Consider the following 13,446-nt stretch of genomic DNA (forward strand, 5'->3'; position numbering starts at 1 on the left):
ACATCGTCAGTCGACCGTCTCATAGAAGAGATCTATTTCATCGAATCCTCAATTTCCATTGGAACTTGTATATCAGACGCTCAAGGAATTCTACTGGCTTGAATCTCAACTATCTGAGGCGAAAATGACAACTAAGACTGTCTGTCGATTCTAGCGCAGAAAGATAATGATGTGACCATCAAGAATACGTCAGACAACCTTAATTGGCCCCCTTCGACACAAGTTTGGCCTTACCAAGCAGTAACGCGGGTGGCGGCGTGAAAACTGCCGAATTGGGGTTGAGAAGAGCTTGAAGCAACATCTGATGTTACTCCAAATGTATGTGATATCCACGATATCCAAGACTGACTTGGATAGTTCCATCGAACCTAGTTTGCATACGTTACATAACTAGACTCGCTATTCTCCATTTACCCGCTATTTATTTATATGTTATAAATATAAAAGAATCGCTGTTCCTTTCAGATCTCGCATCGAGTCGCATCAAGCAAACAAAAAAATACAAACAATAGCTATCTAGCCACGAATGCAATGTGAGTTTCAGTCAAGGGGTGAGTCGCTTAACACAAATCGAATTGTGCTCACAAACAGCGTGGTAGCTTGTGCCGCAATATGCCACGACGTGCCATGGTATTCAGTAAAACAAAAGCAATGGTTGCTATGTTTATTTAACTACACTTTGTTGACAGTTTTTGAGTTGTCAGAAGTGTGCCTCATTGTGCCACACATTGTGGTAACGAGTGAAATGATCGTGTATTACTGTGAATTGTAATCTTATATCGTGTTATCGTAGCTTCCAAGCAACTCACCCCTTGGTTTCAGTGCTCTGGAATTTCTTTTAAGTTTACCATACAAACCAATGACCGGTTGACATTTGGTGTCATAATTGATATTATGTCCTGTATCATAGTCTAGGTCGCACTTTCTACGTCATTGCGTTTACCCTCATCGGGTGCCTTATCATCAACTAAATTTTTAGCATTAACAAGTTCATTATAATGTTCGACTGAACCAACCACCGCTTTTGATACCGGAGCTGGTTGTACTGCCGGGATTGGTGATGGAGGCTTTTCTGACTGTTGATTTTCTGTTTGTTGTTTTTTCTTCTTTTTCTTCAGTTTGTCCCGAACCTTATTGCCCAGGCGAGATGCAGCCATTACCTTAGCAACTCTGTTGCTTTCTAACCAGCGCGAGTTCCATGACTTTTCCGGTTCATCTTCAGCGAGTCTTTGCTCCAACAGTGTTTCGTCACTGGAGTCGTGTATCTCCACTACATCTGGATCAATATCATCTTCATCAGATAAATCATTTTTATTATTCTCATTACTGTCACTACTAACACTAGCTGCGTCACTTTCACTTTCTTCGCTTGTTTCATTGGTAGAAGGAATCAATTCAGCATCATCATTGCCTTTCTTCTGATCTCTAGCATCCGCTTTATTCAAGTTATTACATTGGGTGCTCGATTCTGCTTCCGAGTCGGATACCTCTTTAATTTCATAATCAAGTTCCTCCTCATGTTCTAAACGGACGGTCGTGTTTCCTTCATTTTCAGTGCCTCTTTCTTTATCATTCGGCATTTGGGACTGATTACTTTTTAAAGAGTTTTTTCTTATTCTTTGAGGAGATAATTGTTCATCGGAAATTTCACCCTCCTCTGGGTCTTCACTCACAGCTGTTTCAACTATATTTGTTGGTACCTTTCCTGGCACAATGGCTTCGATTTTCTTGTACAATTCTTCAATGTTATCAACAAAGATAGAAGACTTTTTCTTTCGTAATTTTTCCTCTTCGGAATCAGAAGAAATACAAAGCGTTTCCGGACTTGGAATAACTGGGATGACCTCAGGAGAGCTATCCCTACTAGTGCAATCTTTAACATCATCCTTCAGCTTGTTGGGACTTCTTTCTCTAGCTTTCTTATCTTCTGATTCTTTTTCAATAGATTTCTGTCCAGGCTTTTCGCTATTATCTGGAGTTTGCGGTTCCTTTTCTTCGACTAAATCTTCATCACCAACCTGGCGAATGCGGAAATTTCTCTTCAAACGCACACGTTTGGGTTGATCTTGTGTTGGTTGCGAACAGTTCGACTTGGATGTGCTGGCATCGGTATTAGAATTAGTCTTTTCATTAATCAATTTCGAAGTTCTAGGACGTCCGCCTTCTGTTTCTGAGCCGTTGTCCTGGTCAGAATCAAGCTCTATTTTAGTTACCGGTTCCAATGCCAATTGTGAACGAATCGCTCGTGCACGCGCCTGTAGCTCGAGTATTTCCAAAACGGTCATCTCTTTTTCATCTGGATGATGAAAATGTGTCAAAGCTCAGTAAGCCATATTTTGATTTTTACTAAAATTTACTTACTTTTTTTGTCGCCATTCTTGTTGGAGTTTTCATTCGGTTTGGAATCTGCACAAAGAAAAAATTATTAAAATGAGTTTCATTGCTGAAAATTCATTCCTGTGGCAAAAACTAGCGGTTGAAATGATTCATTCGGACTCAGTGGAAATCACATTGGAGCACCTGCGGAAAGGTATCAAAATAATACTAATACGGTTTGGATTACACACAGAGGAGGAAAATCAAATTATGTTGCATATCGCTAATACAGCCATTGAATTGTATTGCTCTGAAACGACCACCCCTTGCAGAGCAACAATTGGAATAGCATGTGAATTAAGTGGGAAAGAACCGAGGTTGAAATTCAACCGAAATAATGGCCCCATCAAGGTCACATTAGGACAAAAAATGTTTCTTACAGCGAACCGTCTCTACGAAGATAAGAATGTTGATATGGTTGTTTACGTCACTAACATTGAGGAAAATGTGAACCAACTGCAAGCCGGAGACCGGATAAGAATTGGCCAAATAGAGTTTAAAGTTTGCAAAGTAAAAGGAAAATATGTTGAATGTTGTGTAAAACTAATTGCAAATAGTGACAGGTAAGGCATTATTTGACATTGTATGCGCAATATTGCTGATTTTCTTTTGCATGAAGTAGGGGATACATGTGCTTCAATAGGAAGCGCTAAATCTTAATTTTATAGTATTTGTTGTTGCTTTGTTGTACATGATAAGCATTCCTGATCAATGCTGCTTGAATTAACCGTAAATTACTTTGTTCATTTGTTTCTTCAATTACTTATCGCGGAGGTCGGTATTATGAAGGTCTTCAATCTGAAGACTGGACCACCTTTTCAGAATATAAATAATAATAAGAATCGGTTTGAAAGTGACAAAAGCGTTAGAGAACGACTAAACATCATTAAGGCTCAAGTTACCTCAAGGCTTGGTAGTATGCGTAAGAAAAATTGTGTTCAGCTTTGCCACCAGATTATCCATTTAAACCTTTTCAAAACTCAAAAAGAAAAATATCAGTCGATTTATTAGATCATCACGATTCAATTCATGCAAAATACCTGCTGGAAGAACCATCGGCTTAGCTAAATGGTGCTTTTGAAAAAGTGGCTGTGATTTTTTATCACACTACCACACCGAGCTGGGGTATGCAACACAACTGCGCAATGAAAAAACCACAGCCACTTTTTCAAAAGCACCATTTAGCTAAGCCGATGGTTTTTCCAGCAGGTATTTTGCATGAATTGAATCGTGATGATCTAATAAATCGACTGATATTCTTCTTTTAGAGTTTTAAAAAGGTTCAAATGGATAATCCGGTGGCAAAGCTGAACACAAATTTTCCTACGCACACTACCAAGCGTTCAATTCTAACACATGCTTAAAAAAGGTAACTTGAACCTTAAAACAGCGATTTTGCAGTCGGATAGCAATCGTTAATATAACCCATTTCAGTGCCTCATCAACGCTGTTATATGCTTACCAACCACTACAACTAAATATGCGCACAAAACAATGGCTTGTCAGTAAAAAAGATATTGATGAGTGCCGGTATGCCATACTGAACAACTGCAGATTTATAGTAATACCAGACATTGAACATCACAAGCAGTTCCATGCTATTCATGACGTCTTACGCATGTGTCAAATCGATTTGGACTCCATACATATCATAGCGAAATTCCCACCCTATATATCGGAAGCAACGGTTGACAAAACCATCCAAAGCATTGCTGGTGTACTTACAAACGATAACAAACTTATTCGGAAATGCAAAAAATATGGAAAAGCTGTTCTGTTCGATACGAATGCCGAAGAAAATATTCTACCGAGAAATTCTATTCTTCAACATGTTGATGTCTTTATCATTCGTCATAGTGATATCGATGATACAAAAGACAAATTGAGAGAATTGAACCACAAAACATTGACTACAAGAAATACTACAGCTTCAGTTTACGGTAAACCGCGGAACATTGCAAGCCAATGCATTGAATATGCTAGCAATCACTGCAAGGCCAATGCTATAATTTTATGCATATCTAATACTGCTTGCGAAGCGGAACGATTGTCCAGGAGAACAATGCCATGTCCTATACTTATAGCAACATACGACGACAATGTCGCACATCATCTTCTGCTTAGAAAGTACTGCTTCCCGATTATGATTTCCCAAGAAATAGCTTCAAAAAGAAGATTACTGATTAAATATATCAGCATTTTTGGAAGAAACAGCGGATATCTGAAACCAGGAAATCTTGTGATAACCGGTTTCGGGGAACACATTGTTCAAGGCATTGAATTACGCTTTGTTCCAGATAACTTTGCTCTGTTGCTTAAATAAATCATTGCATACATACCTTTCTCCCTGGTTTTCCTTGCCTTTTTATCCTTCAAATTTACATTTTTCGTCGGTTGAGTCACTTCCACTTCCGAATCCGATGAAATTTCGTCAAGCGATATGTGCTCTGAAAGGTTAATATTTTTTACTGTGGTTAGAGCTTACCAAATCATAAAAATTCGTACCGGCTGATTGATGAGCATCTTCATCCGATGATGATTCCGTATCTGTCGGGCATTTGGTGCTGTTGATAATTGACAACAACCGTTTTGTGGATATCCCGAGTACCTCGTCCAAGCACTGTTCCTGGATAAACTCGATTGATTTGCCTTGCATAAACTCAGGACCCAGTGCCTTTACTTCTTTCGGTTTGAGGCATGAGAATGCCTGTCGAATAAGCTCGACTCGCTCGTCAACGTATGCACTCAGCGGCTTAATATCCAACGGTTCCGATTTGATTGGAACAGGTACAGCTGGTGCTTGAGCTTCAGTTTTAATTTTCTTGGCCTTCTTTTTTTGGCTAGGCATGTTGATTACAAATAAATCATTATTTTGAAGAAAATGATAACACTAATTCACAAAACCGCACTATTGTGTATACTGCTTGGTGTACTGTGTAATAAATAAAAAAAAAAACCAACTCTCCAACTCTTCCCAGCAGCGATGCCAGATGTGAAGACATATCTGAGTTAAACCGGTTAAACCCATTCCGGAACCGATTCGGAATTCTGAATAGAGTCAGCACCCATTGAGAAACCCATAAAAATTGTTTCAAAATCGTTCAACACCCAGAAGAATCAGGCCTTTTTGAAACAACAAAGTGTTTAGTTGAAGTTCAAACTTGACGAATGACTGTTTCAAACTGAAATGAGCGTTCTCGAAAGCATGTATTTGGTTTAGTCCAACAAATACTTCTGTTTGCATTTTAAAACAGAAACATTGTTGATACAAAATAAAATTTGTTAGATCGAAATGATCCCTTGGTTGAAAAGCAACAGAATCTATGTTTGATTTCAACTAAATTCGAGTTGTTCTCTCATTGGGTTATTACTAAAGATTTTTTTGTTTCTTCGAACTTGATTGTTCGGATAAATTTATCATGATCTTGTTGTTTCAAAGGAAATGTTAGTTGAATAGTATTGATTGAATCAAACCTGAATCTTGTTTGTCACAATATCAAACAAATTTGTTTATTCTTACTGATTTCTTTTCTGCGTGAACGATGGACATCTGTTGAACGGTTATTTTTGCGTCGTCTAACGTTGGTCCAATGAACGTCCTTCATTGGATGATTTTGAAACCAACCGTTCTTGAGGGTATTGGATTCCAACCAGGTATCTGCTAAGTCGCCATGATCGCAAAGTCAACATCTAAAACGTCGCGTTAAGGTCGATCCACAATACACAGGATCGATTTCATTCGACACAATTAAGTGGTAGTCGAGTTCGTTTAATTTGTTGGTATACCATGGTGTAAAGTTTTTGTTATTCACCGACATGTCCAAAACAACACATTTCTTCAATTAACAGTCCAATATTTTCGCATTTAAAACATTTTCAAAGATTAAGTCATGCCGTATCTGACTAGTGAAAATCGAGCTTCGCGCAAAACGAACAGGATAATTTGAACTGTCATGGGCCCCACCATAATTTGTGTGCCCGCTGAGATGTTGACTTATGTCAGTTAAATACAGCGCAAATTCGTTAGTTGGGTCACGACTGCGCCCCAACTAGCGAATCGTATCCGTTAATTGGGGCAACTGACAGCTGACAAAAATAACCCAAGGGAAACGCAGATTTTTTGTTTTCTTTCATAAAAAATAAACAAATATTTTACGATTCACAAAAGTTGGCTCTTTCCTTCCAGTTTAAAGTTGTTTTTTTTGTGACAAAGTATGTCATTAGTGTTCTTTTTGCCATCAATTATTTTTTGATAAATTCCTTCACATAAAACAGGAAATGGATACACCGTCGGGAAAAAGCCGATAAAGCACAAACATACTACGTTGTTACTAGCTAAAAAAGACCTTCAAACTAATTGATGTTGAATGGAAGAAGCGAAATATTTAACACATTTATTTCACTAAAGTCATTCCGAAATATGAATTCAAAAAATAAAATTCCATTGAATTTCAAAGTATGATTTTTTCTGGATCGCCACAAAAATCAACCGATGAACCCCTTGAAATCAATGACATTCAAACGTCAATCAGTTTTTGACTTTCAGTTTTAACATAAGAGTGTCTTTTAGTTGGGGCATGCCCTAACTAGCGAACACCCAACTAACGAACAGCCCAACTAGCGAACACCCAACTAACGAATTTGCGCTGTACAAATGGCATAGGGGTGCCATATACGTGTTTCCAACTTGTTGTATTCCGACTCAATCTGTTGTTGCATTTGAGCTGGAATCCATACTGACACAGAAAAGACATCCATGATCGAAAAAAAATATTTAAAAAACATGTGTAAACATTTGAATTAATACAGTCATGCTTCGCTGGTTGGGCCACACCTCTGTCCAACTAACGAATTTAATTTGTTAGTTGGACCGACTGTAAGATGCCAAAAACTATACAAAGGAGACGTTGGTAGTGTAATTGCATCTATTCACATCTCTAATAATTGTCAGATTGATTACCAAAGCAAATTTGAAATAAGATTTTGACATTCCGATGCTTTTTAGTTGGACAATGGTCCAACTAGCGGAGGTCCAACTAAAAAGCGGTCCAGTTAAAAAGTGTCCAACCAGCGAATCACGACTGTATACGATAAACCACAAACCATTCGGAATTTGATTCGGAATCCTGAATGGAGTCAGCATGGATTCCAAATCAAATCCAACAACCGCTTCTGAGTCGGAATCGGTTGTTGCATTTGATTTGCAATCCATACTGACTACATTTAGAAATCCGAACCGGTTCCGGAATGAGTTTAACTGGGATCCTATCCCAATTATCCCTCAAATCCATTCCGGAATCGGTTCGAAATCCTGAATGGATTCAGTATGGAATCTTGCTCAAAGAAAACAACCGGTTCCGACTCTATCGGTTGATGCATTTGAACTGGAATTCATGTTGGAAGTCCGAACCGGTTCCGGACTAGTTTGACTGGGTAGAGGTATAATCGCTGTCAATTATGTCGAACTCAGCCACAAAAAAAACATGACGACACCCGGTCAAACCAAAGAGAATAGGGAAAGAGACGAAGAGTGAAAATCAGTCAAAACGGCAACACTCCCTTTATGATGATTTCAACACGTTGAAATGATTCATTCGGACTCAGTGGAAATCACATTGGAGCACCTGCGGAAAGGTATCAAAATAATACTAATACGGTTTGGATTACACACAGAGGAGGAAAATCAAATTATGTTGCATATCGCTAATACAGCCATTGAATTGTATTGCTCTGAAACGACCACCCCTTGCAGAGCAACAATTGGAATAGCATGTGAATTAAGTGGGAAAGAACCGAGGTTGAAATTCAACCGAAATAATGGCCCCATCAAGGTCACATTAGGACAAAAAATGTTTCTTACAGCGAACCGTCTCTACGAAGATAAGAATGTTGATATGGTTGTTTACGTCACTAACATTGAGGAAAATGTGAACCAACTGCAAGCCGGAGACCGGATAAGAATTGGCCAAATAGAGTTTAAAGTTTGCAAAGTAAAAGGAAAATATGTTGAATGTTGTGTAAAACTAATTGCAAATAGTGACAGGTAAGGCATTATTTGACATTGTATGCGCAATATTGCTGATTTTCTTTTGCATGAAGTAGGGGATACATGTGCTTCAATAGGAAGCGCTAAATCTTAATTTTATAGTATTTGTTGTTGCTTTGTTGTACATGATAAGCATTCCTGATCAATGCTGCTTGAATTAACCGTAAATTACTTTGTTCATTTGTTTCTTCAATTACTTATCGCGGAGGTCGGTATTATGAAGGTCTTCAATCTGAAGACTGGACCACCTTTTCAGAATATAAATAATAATAAGAATCGGTTTGAAAGTGACAAAAGCGTTAGAGAACGACTAAACATCATTAAGGCTCAAGTTACCTCAAGGCTTGGTAGTATGCGTAAGAAAAATTGTGTTCAGCTTTGCCACCAGATTATCCATTTAAACCTTTTCAAAACTCAAAAAGAAAAATATCAGTCGATTTATTAGATCATCACGATTCAATTCATGCAAAATACCTGCTGGAAGAACCATCGGCTTAGCTAAATGGTGCTTTTGAAAAAGTGGCTGTGATTTTTTATCACACTACCACACCGAGCTGGGGTATGCAACACAACTGCGCAATGAAAAAACCACAGCCACTTTTTCAAAAGCACCATTTAGCTAAGCCGATGGTTTTTCCAGCAGGTATTTTGCATGAATTGAATCGTGATGATCTAATAAATCGACTGATATTCTTCTTTTAGAGTTTTAAAAAGGTTCAAATGGATAATCCGGTGGCAAAGCTGAACACAAATTTTCCTACGCACACTACCAAGCGTTCAATTCTAACACATGCTTAAAAAAGGTAACTTGAACCTTAAAACAGCGATTTTGCAGTCGGATAGCAATCGTTAATATAACCCATTTCAGTGCCTCATCAACGCTGTTATATGCTTACCAACCACTACAACTAAATATGCGCACAAAACAATGGCTTGTCAGTAAAAAAGATATTGATGAGTGCCGGTATGCCATACTGAACAACTGCAGATTTATAGTAATACCAGACATTGAACATCACAAGCAGTTCCATGCTATTCATGACGTCTTACGCATGTGTCAAATCGATTTGGACTCCATACATATCATAGCGAAATTCCCACCCTATATATCGGAAGCAACGGTTGACAAAACCATCCAAAGCATTGCTGGTGTACTTACAAACGATAACAAACTTATTCGGAAATGCAAAAAATATGGAAAAGCTGTTCTGTTCGATACGAATGCCGAAGAAAATATTCTACCGAGAAATTCTATTCTTCAACATGTTGATGTCTTTATCATTCGTCATAGTGATATCGATGATACAAAAGACAAATTGAGAGAATTGAACCACAAAACATTGACTACAAGAAATACTACAGCTTCAGTTTACGGTAAACCGCGGAACATTGCAAGCCAATGCATTGAATATGCTAGCAATCACTGCAAGGCCAATGCTATAATTTTATGCATATCTAATACTGCTTGCGAAGCGGAACGATTGTCCAGGAGAACAATGCCATGTCCTATACTTATAGCAACATACGACGACAATGTCGCACATCATCTTCTGCTTAGAAAGTACTGCTTCCCGATTATGATTTCCCAAGAAATAGCTTCAAAAAGAAGATTACTGATTAAATATATCAGCATTTTTGGAAGAAACAGCGGATATCTGAAACCAGGAAATCTTGTGATAACCGGTTTCGGGGAACACATTGTTCAAGGCATTGAATTACGCTTTGTTCCAGATAACTTTGCTCTGTTGCTTAAATAAATCATTGCATACATACCTTTCTCCCTGGTTTTCCTTGCCTTTTTATCCTTCAAATTTACATTTTTCGTCGGTTGAGTCACTTCCACTTCCGAATCCGATGAAATTTCGTCAAGCGATATGTGCTCTGAAAGGTTAATATTTTTTACTGTGGTTAGAGCTTACCAAATCATAAAAATTCGTACCGGCTGATTGATGAGCATCTTCATCCGATGATGATTCCGTATCTGTCGGGCATTTGGTGCTGTTGATAATTGACAACAACCGTTTTGTGGATATCCCGAGTACCTCGTCCAAGCACTGTTCCTGGATAAACTCGATTGATTTGCCTTGCATAAACTCAGGACCCAGTGCCTTTACTTCTTTCGGTTTGAGGCATGAGAATGCCTGTCGAATAAGCTCGACTCGCTCGTCAACGTATGCACTCAGCGGCTTAATATCCAACGGTTCCGATTTGATTGGAACAGGTACAGCTGGTGCTTGAGCTTCAGTTTTAATTTTCTTGGCCTTCTTTTTTTGGCTAGGCATGTTGATTACAAATAAATCATTATTTTGAAGAAAATGATAACACTAATTCACAAAACCGCACTATTGTGTATACTGCTTGGTGTACTGTGTAATAAATAAAAAAAAAAACCAACTCTCCAACTCTTCCCAGCAGCGATGCCAGATGTGAAGACATATCTGAGTTAAACCGGTTAAACCCATTCCGGAACCGATTCGGAATTCTGAATAGAGTCAGCACCCATTGAGAAACCCATAAAAATTGTTTCAAAATCGTTCAACACCCAGAAGAATCAGGCCTTTTTGAAACAACAAAGTGTTTAGTTGAAGTTCAAACTTGACGAATGACTGTTTCAAACTGAAATGAGCGTTCTCGAAAGCATGTATTTGGTTTAGTCCAACAAATACTTCTGTTTGCATTTTAAAACAGAAACATTGTTGATACAAAATAAAATTTGTTAGATCGAAATGATCCCTTGGTTGAAAAGCAACAGAATCTATGTTTGATTTCAACTAAATTCGAGTTGTTCTCTCATTGGGTTATTACTAAAGATTTTTTTGTTTCTTCGAACTTGATTGTTCGGATAAATTTATCATGATCTTGTTGTTTCAAAGGAAATGTTAGTTGAATAGTATTGATTGAATCAAACCTGAATCTTGTTTGTCACAATATCAAACAAATTTGTTTATTCTTACTGATTTCTTTTCTGCGTGAACGATGGACATCTGTTGAACGGTTATTTTTGCGTCGTCTAACGTTGGTCCAATGAACGTCCTTCATTGGATGATTTTGAAACCAACCGTTCTTGAGGGTATTGGATTCCAACCAGGTATCTGCTAAGTCGCCATGATCGCAAAGTCAACATCTAAAACGTCGCGTTAAGGTCGATCCACAATACACAGGATCGATTTCATTCGACACAATTAAGTGGTAGTCGAGTTCGTTTAATTTGTTGGTATACCATGGTGTAAAGTTTTTGTTATTCACCGACATGTCCAAAACAACACATTTCTTCAATTAACAGTCCAATATTTTCGCATTTAAAACATTTTCAAAGATTAAGTCATGCCGTATCTGACTAGTGAAAATCGAGCTTCGCGCAAAACGAACAGGATAATTTGAACTGTCATGGGCCCCACCATAATTTGTGTGCCCGCTGAGATGTTGACTTATGTCAGTTAAATACAGCGCAAATTCGTTAGTTGGGTCACGACTGCGCCCCAACTAGCGAATCGTATCCGTTAATTGGGGCAACTGACAGCTGACAAAAATAACCCAAGGGAAACGCAGATTTTTTGTTTTCTTTCATAAAAAATAAACAAATATTTTACGATTCACAAAAGTTGGCTCTTTCCTTCCAGTTTAAAGTTGTTTTTTTTGTGACAAAGTATGTCATTAGTGTTCTTTTTGCCATCAATTATTTTTTGATAAATTCCTTCACATAAAACAGGAAATGGATACACCGTCGGGAAAAAGCCGATAAAGCACAAACATACTACGTTGTTACTAGCTAAAAAAGACCTTCAAACTAATTGATGTTGAATGGAAGAAGCGAAATATTTAACACATTTATTTCACTAAAGTCATTCCGAAATATGAATTCAAAAAATAAAATTCCATTGAATTTCAAAGTATGATTTTTTCTGGATCGCCACAAAAATCAACCGATGAACCCCTTGAAATCAATGACATTCAAACGTCAATCAGTTTTTGACTTTCAGTTTTAACATAAGAGTGTCTTTTAGTTGGGGCATGCCCTAACTAGCGAACACCCAACTAACGAACAGCCCAACTAGCGAACACCCAACTAACGAATTTGCGCTGTACAAATGGCATAGGGGTGCCATATACGTGTTTCCAACTTGTTGTATTCCGACTCAATCTGTTGTTGCATTTGAGCTGGAATCCATACTGACACAGAAAAGACATCCATGATCGAAAAAAAATATTTAAAAAACATGTGTAAACATTTGAATTAATACAGTCATGCTTCGCTGGTTGGGCCACACCTCTGTCCAACTAACGAATTTAATTTGTTAGTTGGACCGACTGTAAGATGCCAAAAACTATACAAAGGAGACGTTGGTAGTGTAATTGCATCTATTCACATCTCTAATAATTGTCAGATTGATTACCAAAGCAAATTTGAAATAAGATTTTGACATTCCGATGCTTTTTAGTTGGACAATGGTCCAACTAGCGGAGGTCCAACTAAAAAGCGGTCCAGTTAAAAAGTGTCCAACCAGCGAATCACGACTGTATACGATAAACCACAAACCATTCGGAATTTGATTCGGAATCCTGAATGGAGTCAGCATGGATTCCAAATCAAATCCAACAACCGCTTCTGAGTCGGAATCGGTTGTTGCATTTGATTTGCAATCCATACTGACTACATTTAGAAATCCGAACCGGTTCCGGAATGAGTTTAACTGGGATCCTATCCCAATTATCCCTCAAATCCATTCCGGAATCGGTTCGAAATCCTGAATGGATTCAGTATGGAATCTTGCTCAAAGAAAACAACCGGTTCCGACTCTATCGGTTGATGCATTTGAACTGGAATTCATGTTGGAAGTCCGAACCGGTTCCGGACTAGTTTGACTGGGTAGAGGTATAATCGCTGTCAATTATGTCGAACTCAGCCACAAAAAAAACATGACGACACCCGGTCAAACCAAAGAGAATAGGGAAAGAGACGAAGAGTGAAAATCAGTCAAAACGGCAACACTCCCTTTATGATGATTTCAACACTAGAATTTTGG

At 38.1% G+C, this 13,446-nt stretch overlaps 3 protein-coding genes across 3 annotated transcripts; 1 reads left to right on the top strand and 2 right to left on the bottom strand.

Moving 5' to 3' along the window:
* Positions 1–873: 873 nt before the first annotated feature.
* Positions 874–5,332, bottom strand: LOC131683808 (dentin sialophosphoprotein). The gene is made up of 4 exons (XM_058966133.1): positions 4,882–5,332; positions 4,716–4,823; positions 2,362–2,406; positions 874–2,296 (listed from the first exon to the last, which is right to left on the bottom strand). The coding sequence occupies exons 1-4, from the start codon at positions 5,222–5,224 to the stop codon at positions 912–914; spliced, it is 1,881 nt and encodes a 626-aa protein (XP_058822116.1). The 5' UTR covers positions 5,225–5,332; the 3' UTR covers positions 874–911.
* Positions 2,422–4,709, top strand: LOC131683809 (uncharacterized). The gene is made up of 2 exons (XM_058966135.1): positions 2,422–2,939; positions 3,811–4,709. The coding sequence occupies exons 1-2, from the start codon at positions 2,431–2,433 to the stop codon at positions 4,697–4,699; spliced, it is 1,398 nt and encodes a 465-aa protein (XP_058822118.1). The 5' UTR covers positions 2,422–2,430; the 3' UTR covers positions 4,700–4,709.
* A 2,623-nt stretch (positions 5,333–7,955) lies between the features above and the next one.
* Positions 7,956–10,806, bottom strand: LOC131683810 (uncharacterized). The gene is made up of 3 exons (XM_058966136.1): positions 10,362–10,806; positions 10,196–10,303; positions 7,956–8,000 (listed from the first exon to the last, which is right to left on the bottom strand). The coding sequence occupies exons 1-3, from the start codon at positions 10,702–10,704 to the stop codon at positions 7,987–7,989; spliced, it is 465 nt and encodes a 154-aa protein (XP_058822119.1). The 5' UTR covers positions 10,705–10,806; the 3' UTR covers positions 7,956–7,986.
* Between the last annotated feature and the right edge of the window lie 2,640 nt (positions 10,807–13,446).

This window comes from Topomyia yanbarensis, chromosome 2 (genome assembly GCF_030247195.1).
Source record: "Topomyia yanbarensis strain Yona2022 chromosome 2, ASM3024719v1, whole genome shotgun sequence".
In the NCBI taxonomy this organism is placed as follows: domain Eukaryota; kingdom Metazoa; phylum Arthropoda; class Insecta; order Diptera; family Culicidae; genus Topomyia; species Topomyia yanbarensis.